The 11,903-nt window shown below is 38.3% G+C and overlaps 2 protein-coding genes across 2 annotated transcripts; both read left to right on the top strand.

Moving 5' to 3' along the window:
* Window positions 1-176: 176 nt before the first annotated feature.
* Cks30a (Cyclin-dependent kinase subunit 30A) lies at window positions 177-2,200 on the top strand. Its single transcript, XM_076427195.1, has 3 exons — window positions 177-379; window positions 1,072-1,199; window positions 1,277-2,200. Exons 1-3 carry the CDS (start codon window positions 324-326, stop codon window positions 1,330-1,332), a joined length of 240 nt encoding a protein of 79 aa, XP_076283310.1. The 5' UTR covers window positions 177-323; the 3' UTR covers window positions 1,333-2,200.
* A 1,565-nt stretch (window positions 2,201-3,765) lies between these two features.
* Window positions 3,766-11,901, top strand: Eaat1 (Excitatory amino acid transporter 1). The gene is made up of 10 exons (XM_076427162.1): window positions 3,766-4,104; window positions 8,179-8,453; window positions 9,632-9,815; window positions 9,897-9,939; window positions 10,025-10,064; window positions 10,141-10,324; window positions 10,404-10,637; window positions 10,722-10,913; window positions 10,988-11,122; window positions 11,202-11,901. Exons 2-10 carry the CDS (start codon window positions 8,198-8,200, stop codon window positions 11,347-11,349), a joined length of 1,416 nt encoding a protein of 471 aa, XP_076283277.1. The 5' UTR covers window positions 3,766-4,104; window positions 8,179-8,197; the 3' UTR covers window positions 11,350-11,901.
* Window positions 11,902-11,903: the final 2 nt, after the last annotated feature.

Below are 11,903 nucleotides of genomic sequence, written 5' to 3'. Positions count from 1 at the left end.
ATTTAATTGTTTTCACAAAGAAATAATAAATACAAAAAAATTTCCTCGTTGTTCTGCTCTCTATTTTATTTATCGCGTTATATTTTCGACTTTTCTAACCAATGGATTTACATATAAATACACATTACATCGAACAGACTGTCAACGAATACGGAGTACATTCCCTCCACTCTTCTTGACACTACATCCGTTAAACTTTCAAATCGCGTAGTATACGAAGTCGGGCAGAAGGTTTTCAAAAATTCACAGACGATTTTTCGTCACATTTGGTGAATACGTAATTGGTGTTGAAAGTCTAGAAGATAATCGTTCAGTGAAACAACATGTCAAACAAAATCTACTATTCGGATAAATATTACGACGACAAATATGAATACAGGTTGGTTGAAATAACGGTAGCCCGTGATGTACGATTTAGGTTCTGATTTTGATCAATTGTGCCATTTTCTATGGTTCCTGCAGAGACATGCCTAATTCGTCAAACGTATGTTTGTCTCGATATCGTGTTCCGCAATTTCGTTAAAGACTTTCCGTGCAACGGGATAGTAATCGCGATATTAGTCCGTTCGGTTTGACAATAATCTCTTTGTTCGTTTTTCGGGTACGTTTTCCGAGAATTTTATTGATGGTACGTCACGTACGTCCAGCATCCTGACAATAGCTATGCAACAAAGAATTCGCGATACTTCTATTAGAAATTATGCAGATCAGTAAATACTTCTATTTACATAACTATTTCTATGTCTATTATAAGTATACTTTTTAAATATAATTATTAGCCTGCAGATCTTTACGCATTCATGAAAATATTCGAAAAAGGCTAGAATATAAAATTTGATAGAATTTTGTACAATTTCTATTTGTTTTAGTTCTACAAAGGCAAAATAGGATTTCACTTCATTCCACTTTCTTCAAATTTGTCTACAAAAAATTTTCGATATTTCTCTCGACAAGCATAAATAACTGCAATAAACCTTTCTTGTATTATTGCAACAATCTCGAATAAAGAGATTGAATAGAAAGCTCGATAATATTATTCATTCATTTGTTAATGAGAAAATTTTTCTTCAGGCATGTGGTTTTACCAAAAGAAATGGTAAAATTTGTGCCAAACACTCATCTACTCTCAGAGAAAGAATGGAGAGCCATTGGTGTTCAGCAAAGCCAAGGATGGGTGCATTACATGATTCATAAACCAGGTATAAATCATTTATTATTCAAATTTCAGTATTTCAAGCACTCAATGAGTTTTAATCGAATTCTTTGTTAATTCCAGAGCCACACATCTTGCTTTTTAAGAGGAAAATAACGTCACCGCCACCAGAGAATTAACTTCTTTGCCGTCTCTGTACTAATATGTAAATAATACTTCAGATCATTGTTAATATTCATAGAAAAGCTTAACTATCATGGCAGAATATTCTACCGAAATTGAAAATCCGGTTGGTATCAGACTACTGAAACGAACTGCTGTGTCCGTTTGCATTTGGAGATCTACTAAATTTGGAAGATACGACAGCAAAGTATGGTTTCTTAAATTTTTCGCTATGTCATTGATACAGCCTTCATTACCGATAAGTCGTTCACAAAAACAAAGTGTTCTGTATATATTGTCCATAAAGTGTCTTAGTTGTTAATCGCAGTCTACATAGCTCTTAATTTTCGGAATTACCAGAACAACGTGGTATTTTCATACAATGTAACAGAAGGGATAACATTCTACTTCATTCTTTCACCAAGAATTCTAGTTCCATAGAAGAATCGACAGTTCTGTTCAGAATCTATTGAGTCAGGAGCATCCTGAGGATCTTGTGATTGCAGTGCCTTGCACAAATGTGCTATTTTTTTACTTACTATTAAGTTATAATTTAAGACTTTCGGTTCAAACAATCATTCCGTATATTTAACAAGAATGATGTATTGAAAAACATGTAATACTTTAAGTTTTAAATTCGTGAACAATATGGATGTTAATTTGAGATTCCATTACAGTTAGTTAAAAAATGAAATTCTGCATTTATTGTACAACTTGCCATATGATGTTTCACTTTGACTAGTTCTATGTCATGGGTTTCGTTTACTTTGCGCATGATTTCGCTCTCTGTACTTTTCTTTTTCCAACTGCTATGTTTTAGTATTAGTTGACTTCGAATTAATTTTATAAAATAAAATAAGTATTGTCAATTTTTTAATAAACGTTTGTAATTAATAGTTCTTGCTTCTCTTTTCTTTACGGATTCGGAAGCTACTCTGTTTAGCTTTTGATTATGTACAGGGAAAGTACCGTTTCGAGTTTTAAAGTATGTTTTAAAGGCATCGTGTAGAATATAAGCGTAACGGTATGACGCCGCGAGGCATTCGTCAGTTCCTTCAATCCACTCACGCAGAACAAAAAGAGTAAAACAAATTTGACGAAATATGCGCTGGTGGAGGGGGGGGGGCGAGGGCAGTACTGAAGGGAAACAGAATAATTAAAACAGCCACGTGACTGACCTCAATCCAATTATACAAACTTTGTCCCTAGCGGTCAAGTATTTCTCACACCAATTTTTGTAAACCGTACATTAATTAAATCCTCGTTGATGGACTAGCGTGTATTGCGTGCGCACAGTTGGTTTCACTTGTATTACATAATTTCGTTAACGGTGTCTTTTAATAAGGAAATAAGTAATCAGCCAAATTCTTTCAAAATTACAAACAAAAAAATTCTCATTTCCATACCAAGAACGATGTCGAATATCCAAGGGTACGTCAGGGGAACGTTCGACCATCGGAGCACGTGTCTGTTCGAATTCGAGCCCGCCTTATCGCTGGACATTGAAATGACTCGAAACCCAAGTTTCACCGAAAATGTTAGAGGTAGACGGCTTTTCGAAGATTCCGGGATTCTCGAAATTTTAATGAACAATCGGATAAACGCCGTGGACAAAGAATTGCAACGCGCGGCGATCCAGATCAAGGCTGTCACTTTCCTTCAAAGGTCGAAGATTTTGAAGCTTCGAATTTCGGAAACTTCGAAGGTGATGAGAATCGAATTTTCGTAGCTTCGAAATTCGAACCTCCGTAGTAAATTATTGGGAGATGAAAAAAACCGAGTTTCAAAGCTTTGAACTTCAAAATTTCGTTGCTAAGTTATATTTGATACAATTACATATACTCTTAGTGTGGATTTATAGTGGAGCTGCGAGCATCGATGATAGCGGCGCGGTGAAAACAAACCAACATTCGTGACAACATTTCGACACATACTAATGAAAAAGTACATATGCATTTTTTTTGTTTTTCTTTTTTTTCACCGCACAGCTCACCTACATTTGAGTGAAAGATTGATTAAGTTACAACTTCATACGATTCGAAGACTTCGAAACTACGTACATCTCGAAGTTCCCTTCGTTCCTTTGAATCTTCGAAGCTTCGGAAAAGTAACAGCCCTAATCCAGACTGGCCGATGCTGACCGAACCGAAGCTCAGCAAGCTGGGTATCGCTGTGCGAGTATTCTAATCGAGAATGGTTTTCGCGGAAGTGGTGTTTCACAATCTACGGATCGATTGGTGAACTGGTGGCCGTACATGGTTTAACCGTTCATTCAAGTCTCGGTTTATAAAATCCGCGAACGTTCGGCGTGTGCGCGAGCGGCAGCGGGTATTTACATGCGCAAAAGGTAAATACATGTCGAGAAAGACGGGGGAACGAACGGGGGGAGGCGTGTGTACCGTGTACCCAGGAGTTGGGTGAAAGGGGACAAAAGGAACGGGGAACGCGTGAACACGAACAGAGAAGCTGTGATAGTGGCGAATGTTCGAGGAAGGGGGGCCAGGAGGGGCAGATACATGATCTCTGACGCACACATGTTGCATCCACGCGACGAAGGGCTCTGCTCTCATGGGCAAGCCGGCACTCCACGAGAACCAACGAGAACGGAGCGCGCCGACAGTACCAGTACCACGACTGCGTCCGCGGGAAGAACGACTTTTCGCGCTCTCTAAAACGCGAACGAAAGGTGCCCCCAGTCTCCCGATTCGGACAACACAATACGCGAACAGCAAAACTTGTCGATCCTGCCATATCGCCACGGGATTCTGTTAACTCTCGAATCGCGACGGGTAAGCTAACTCTTCCTTTCCTTTCTTCTTTTTCTTTTTCTTTTTTTTTTAATACGTAAGTACGTGCGATACCTGCCACTTTACCGACGGAGTCGAGCAACAAACACGATCTCTCGAAGAGAAATCCGATGATTTAACCCGTTCAATGGAAATGTAATTTGTTATTCGTCGATAAGGAATTAACGATGAATCGGCGTTCCTTCCCGACGTTGATCTTTCTCCGAGAAAATTCGAGATTAACGTAATCGAAGATGTTGTTTCGCGTGCCGACGAGAATAAGAGAAATCCAAGGATGTGATATCATCTCTGTTGTTCGTTTGTAGACGCTGATAATTGCGAGTTTTAAATGGGAACAATCGTTAAGTTTTCTTGTTGTGCATCGCCGGGTGTATCTGTTACTGTTGCGAACGAATAAACGGTTTAATGAACCGTGTCTATCTTGTGTCTCTGTACGATGGTACACGTGCTCTGTAGAACTGTTCGAACCGTTTGTACACCAACTGTGACTAACCGGAGTTTTTGCTCCGGAATTGTGGAACAACCCTGAGGCTTACAACGTTCCTATAAAAAAGAAAAGAGAGGCAGTTGGTGTCGTTTCTTCGTTAATCTAATTAAAATAGCCACGCAGTTCGTTGGAAGCCATTATAACTTCCGGTTTCCTTTTTTTCCTGATGTATTTCGCAGTGAGATATACTATCTCCGACGCTCGCTATTATTCCGAAATGGTACTTTATTATATAATCCACCGGTTCTCTCGATCGGTGGCGCTAAAATTCAAAATATTGTATAGTTTCGAAATGCTTCCGCGTATAGTAATAGTACCAAAGTTCAAATTAAAAATAGTTGGGCAGTAACGATTGATACGATGACGCGTGTCTTACGACTCTTTAGAACTGAATACTAACCATGGGTAAACACTGATTCATGGATCGTTATTAACTATGAAAACTTTCGGGATTCTCGAAACAATTTATTCTTTTTGTATGTGTCATGTCATATTTTCGAAATTTTCAAGTAACAGGTAAATGTAAAATGAAGGAGTACCAGGAGTACAGATTGATTTTTATTTTCTCTCGAAGACTGTTCCTTAACTCGAAAGTAATCAAATATGCTGATGAATAGCTTAATAATAAGTTACTGCTAAAGTTAATGATTTCGTCGAATCGAACGTCGGTATCGCGTCGAAGCGAAAATGTAATTTTCGAATGTGTTGCGAAACAGCGTTGTATAGGGTTGTTTCCGGGAACAAAAGTTGCGATGAAATTGCACTTGTTTACACCGTGTACCATTCTTTAGAATGCTACGCAATCAATCGTTCTGCGAAACAACTCGAATCTCCGCAAAAGCTTAGGAAGATCACGTGTTCTAAGACGAGCGCGATTGCGCGCGCGAAATAGCTACTTTTGCTCTCGACGATTCAAACAAGAATGGCACATGTGTTCCGCTGTTTGTATATGGTCCCAGTTTCGTTTACCCTCTCGGTACAGGTGAACCAATCAATGACGCTCTAATAACCCGTTAAAGCGAAGGTTGATTTCAATCTCGTTTCGTACGTGTCTCGTTTCTCGTTTTATAAATCCCATTGTTGTTGTTCTCATTGCCGCGACCGCTATCCACGTTTCCACGTGGCCGATTCAATCTTGGAAAGCGATCGAAATGCAACAAAAACAACGACACCTAGACGCGCAAACTATTGAGTTGTCCCAAAAGTTGGTTTTCGATTCATGCACATAATGCAAATTCATGTTGGTTAGTGCTAAAACATTGACATAAAGATTATCGGATTGTTTGTATTCATTTAGCAACATTAAAGGAACACATTCCGAAAGAAACTTTTTAGGACAACTTTTCATACAATGGCAGATTTTTCTGCGGCGTACGATTTGGTTAGCTGATGGATCGCTAAAGGCAGATTTCCAGTACAGTTCGAACCGGTTGATACCAGTTCCTTCTGGATATATACACGCCTGTGTATATGTGCACATTGTACACGGAAGAAAATCCTCTGTTCATTCACTGTTTTGGATTAATCAATTTTTTCCGGTTATTAATCACCGATACATCCGATGCCCTTCACGCGTATAGGTACCCTTCTCCGCTGGTAGACGTGTAGTAGTAGCCATCGGTTCTTCAGATTACAGGCAGACTATACCGGTTAAATCCTTTAGTCATTGTCTTATTTTTAAGTCAGAAATCCATCAGAGATGCACAGAATTTTAGCCTCGATAAGTATTAATCTATGCGAGACTCTGACTCAACGAGGAATCTCTGATGCAATTGTATCGTTAATGATATGGAAAATAGAGCTCTCTTTATACTCGTACATTGTTATTCCGCGAATATATAGTTTCGACCCTCGTTCTACGCGAGATTACAATTTCTCTCCCTACTTTACGTCACTTTGTCGGGTAGGAATGTTTTGAACTCTATGGCGTCACCTCAAGTGTAATCTATGTATACACTCGATACGCGGTGTGTAATATTAATTATGTAAATCATTTGTTGTGAGATCGAATACTGTTTGAACTTTTCACGAGACCCCACAGGGATCGGGTAACAACGCGATCCATTGTTGGACGGTGTTTCTAATAACGGACGCCACTGTTCAAATTAGGAAACCGGGACCCAGACTTGGCCTCTATGATCCAACCAAACGGTTCTCTTTGCGACTTTGTTTACTTTCGTAAAATGCAACAACGATCCTTTCCCTGTGATTCGAGTCTTTTTGTTGAATCGGTCTGCGGCGACGATTCTGCCCTGGGATAGCGGGAAACAAAGGGCGTAGTATCCGAAGAGATCTCACCTCGTACAAAGCATCTCGAGGCATGCATATTTCATAGCGATTTGACATTATATAATAGATTATATTGTACAGGCTGACACTAACAATTAGTATGCGGGACCAATGAAACATACACCGCAACGGGGCCTGGCCTGTAGATTATTGTTTCTCCTGTGCGCTTTTGCAATTATGTTGGATAACTGCATGGGCTCGCACGTTCTAACTAGAGAATATGCATTTTGCATGGCTTACGGCCAAGGACGCGACTAAAACGACGTGGATATAATATTTTCCATTGTCGGCGAGGATATTCCAAGAACGGCGAAAAAAACCACCGTGGTAATCGGATTCCATCGCGCGTGGTATGCATGGAAACTTTGAGAAGTTAAAGAGACATTTTCATTGAGAATTCAAGTCCATAAAGGAAAATAATTCTGGCCATAATTGCGAAAGTGGTGGCTAACTATGAGTGATATATTTTTTGTTTCGAGATATTTCAATTGCTGTTCCATTATTGAAAATATTGTTGACATTATTAAATATGTTGGTATCTAATCAATTACTAAACATTTAAGTATTGTACGAGGTATTGCATCAATTCAGGCCGTTGACTGGTATTTATTTACCTATTTCGGTCGCCTGTGAATCTCGTCTGGCAACGAAATTATGCCGGTTTACTGCCTTTCCGCCTTATCCATGGCACCCACTTGTCAGCCTTATCGCGACCTTTTAGTAAAATGTTCGTAGATGTTTGAATATTCGCCCGCGATCATAAGGATGTCGCGTGTATCACAAGCGCGATATAAAAAGATAATAAAGTAATCGTGGTGTTCAGCACCGAATCGTTCGCGACCACGCTATATCACGGTAGAAAAATTTACGCAATCCATTTCTGCGAATCACGAATATTCGTTGGTTCCCATGATCGTACAGTTGGCCACAAAAGTCGTGTCCCCACTACCGAAAATGGCAGACCTCGTTGACCCACTTCTAGCTTGTATTATATGTTAAATATTTCCCAATCGTGTTCTTACACTCGGAGCCAGAACGCTTCTCGATACGCGTTATAGGAAACAGAATGATTACAAAGTGTTCTGGGCCTCGTGATGAAGATTTTAAACAAAATCCAACAAATATGAATGTTACGCCTTTCTTCTTAAATAAAAGAAATGCCAAAAAAGTAGATCGGATAACTGTTTTCTTTTTTTCGCATCGCTAATTATAAGTACTATCACTTAAAGTGATAATTATATTTTGACGACTAAGTGTAATTACGATTCTTTTTTTTTTAGGATTTCGAACGGCGAAGATATGGCGCATCCAAAAAAATGGAAGAGTTGCCTATCAGAGAACATGCTAACGATGTTGACGGTGCTCGGTGTTGTGGCTGGTGTTATTCTCGGTTTCATTTTGAGACACTCCAGAGACGAGCCATGGACAAAACGCGAGATAATGTACATCCAGTTTCCAGGAGATATTTTCCTTAGGATGCTGAAAGCTCTCATTCTACCATTGATCGTCGCTAGCATTGTCAGTGCTATCGGTGGATTAGATCTCGGTTTATCCGGTAATTATTGGAGAGTTCATTCAATTTCATCGTTCAGAAATTCTTCCCGAGTTCTTATCTGTTATCAACAAATGATTTTTTAATTCTTTACACTCGGAGCTATTTTAATAATTCCAGAATTCCTAGAATAATTCCATTCTATATTAATTTTTTTTCTAAAATGTTTAGTAATTGATTAGTCATCGCTCGAGCGCTAAGGGTTAAAATTTCTGTAATTATTTCTTTGAAAATCCTTTACAGTTGATCGATGTTGAAGATGGCTGCGAACGTATTTACAAATCCAGCCTTATCCGGGCTAATTCCGAACGTCTGATAATTCTAAGGGAAAAGATATACAATATCTTCCATACCTACATATAGTCCCGTTTCAATGTTTGCACATAATGTTTGACTTGCAAAAGATTGCGCCGTTTGCCTTGTTTCCATTTAAACTGTATTTTCAAATGATGTTTATCAGAAGTCGGTGCTCCATCAGATCTGATTACTTTAAATTGTGTGAGCGTGCGATGTTATTTACGCAAAGATCACGCAGAGCATGAATTACTTAAGTTTTCCGACAGGATCTGACTGCCACCCACGAACAATATTCGATAGTAGACACTTTTACGTGTCTGACAGATAAATATTGACTTCGCGGTACTAATCACTCGATAATTACTTTGAATCGACCACGTTCTACATTTCATGCGAATGCTGACCGAACTCCTCTTTCCTCCCTCTTGTCTAACAATATATAAGAGCTGAGCAATCGCGACATTTGGTCTCGCGATAAGAAACTCGACAAGCTGCACATAAATTTTGATCGCTTTGTGTAACTTTAATGCACGAAGTTGTTACGTATGTACACGTTGGCGCTCAGTTTGAAAATACGAGGACAATTTGTAAAGTTCGCGGCTTCAGCGTAAAAACACAACTTTGTGTTCAATGTAATCTCATTGAACTTCAATGCACTTCATCCAGCGATGCAAGAGATTTTTTAATTTTGGGAACAGGGGTAGAAGTCCGAGGGAGCAAATCAAACTTTAATTTCGCATTTGCGTTCGAGCGTGTTTTTCACTCTCAGTTAAGGGGGTATTCTCGTTTCGAAGATTGCAAGGGTGCGGGATGCGGCCACGCATATATTTCTATCGAAGGAGAAGATGAATCGCAATTGCATGTGATCTTGTTTCATCTTACAGGGAGGATCGGTGTACGCTCGATTTATTATTATGCGTCGACAACCATATCCGCCGTAGTGCTTGGAATAATACTCGTTTTAATTATTAAACCTGGACAGCTCAGCTCGCACACTTTAACTACAAATGAATCTGTGAAACCACCTAGGAATGTTACTACTGTAGATACTCTGCTAGATCTAGTCAGGTATAAAAGTTTACATCCTCTCTTACTCTCTTCCTACAATAAATCATTAGTACTATCTGATGACATTCTTCTGTTTTACAGAAATGTGTTTCCTCCGAATCTTGTACAAGCTTGCATTGCTCAAGTACGTATGCAATCCTTCTCAATGATTTGCCGCATGAATATTTCCCTGATATTTTAGTTTAATCTCGAATATCGTTTGATTGCAGTACCGAACAATATTAATTAAGCCTGAGAATGATACAAACAGTAAGTAAAGATTTAAAACATCTAATTCCAATACTTATTTAACATAGTTCCATGACCTCATGATTTTTCTTTGCAGCTACTTTACAAGATTGGGAAATATCCTCTACCTATGGGGATGGTACCAATACTCTAGGTATGGTAGTTTTCGGAATTGTATTCGGTATAGCCATTAGCAAAATGGGGGAGGCTGGCAAACCTCTGTTGACTTTCTTCGATTCCCTATCAGAAGCATCTATGCTGATTACTAAATGGGTGATATGGTACAGAATTACATATTATATGTATATTAGTCAATTTGTATCTATGTAAACTATATTTTAACATTACTCTTGTTTGTAGGGTCTCACCGATCGGTGTTCTCTTTCTTGTTACCGCGAAGCTCTTAGAAATCGAAGATATCGGTGCCATTGTCGGACAACTAGGTTTATACTTTGTCACAGTATTATTAGGATTGATTATTCACGGTTGCGGTACCCTTTCTATCATATTCTTCATTTGTACCAGAGAACTGCCATTCAAACTGCTCTCAAAAATGGGCCAAGTTTTGGCTACTGCGTTTGGCACTTCGTCTAGGTAAGGCTGTTTACTATATCCATAAGTTATGTTGTTCACATTCATCTATACTTGAACTATATGAGAACATGTTTACGATTACAGCACTGCTACCCTCCCAGTAACAATACAGTGTTTAGATAACATTGGCGTAGACCCTAGAATCACAAGATTCGTTGTACCGATTGGTGCCACTATTAACATGGATGGGACTGCGTTATACGAAGCTGTTGCTGCGATATTTATAGCTCAAGTCAGAAATGTTTCATTGTCTCTCGGAAATGTTATTGGTATCAGGTAAATTTGTAAATTAGAAACTGTATTAAATAGTACGAGCATAATCATTATTGCATCGTAACATTGTTTTCCAGTATAACTGCTACCGCAGCGAGTATAGGAGCTGCTGGTATTCCACAAGCTGGTCTTGTTACAATGGTTATGGTTTTAGACACTGTAGGCCTGCCTGCTGAAGATGTAACACTCATTATTGCGGTCGATTGGCTCTTGTTAGTATATTGGTTTCCTTTTCTTAAACTGGACAGTGTTTCGTTAAATTTTTATAATAATTATGAAATTCCTTTGCAGGGACCGTTTCCGAACAACGATAAATGTTATATGCGACGCGCTCGGAGCTTATGTTGTAGAACATATGAGCAAAAAAGAACTGGAAGCGAATGTTACTCTTCCAGAAGAAACAATTGAACTAGCAAGAGTAAGGAAAGTTGAGGCATAAATCGTCGATCTTCCCTTTTGCTAAAATATTGCCATGATATTATGTAAACACAATTTTACTGTGTTTACATCTTTTTTGTATACTTCATAGTCAATTATTTGTACTAATGTATATTCATCCTGGGTGCAAATCTTAATTTACATATATATTTATGTAATTGCCAGATATTGTTATTAGCATGATACTTATTTAGGATTTTAAAGGACTACGACAAAGCATAAATTCTATTTCTCATTAACGTACTAAATGCATTGTTTTTGTTTGCTGTTTGTTATAATAATATTTATGACAGTTATGTTTATGTTCTTCTATGCGAGATCAGAATACAATATGGCTTGTAATGCTGAAACATTCCACATATTTATTGAGGACAGCAAGTACAAAAAATTATCTTCAATGCTATTTCTACATTCTTCATTTATATGTACATATATAGTATTTATTATACAGATTTTATTAATAATAAGTCTTACGAAATAATAGCCTGTAAACATACTTAAATATGTACTTTTTTAAATTAATTTTGTGATTAAATTTTGAACATAATTCTAATT

The sequence above is a fragment of the Lasioglossum baleicum genome, chromosome 7 (assembly GCF_051020765.1).
Source record: "Lasioglossum baleicum chromosome 7, iyLasBale1, whole genome shotgun sequence".
Taxonomy (NCBI): domain Eukaryota; kingdom Metazoa; phylum Arthropoda; class Insecta; order Hymenoptera; family Halictidae; genus Lasioglossum; species Lasioglossum baleicum.
The sequence above is the reverse complement of the archived record's forward strand: the minus strand, read 5'-3'. Positions and strand labels throughout refer to the sequence as shown.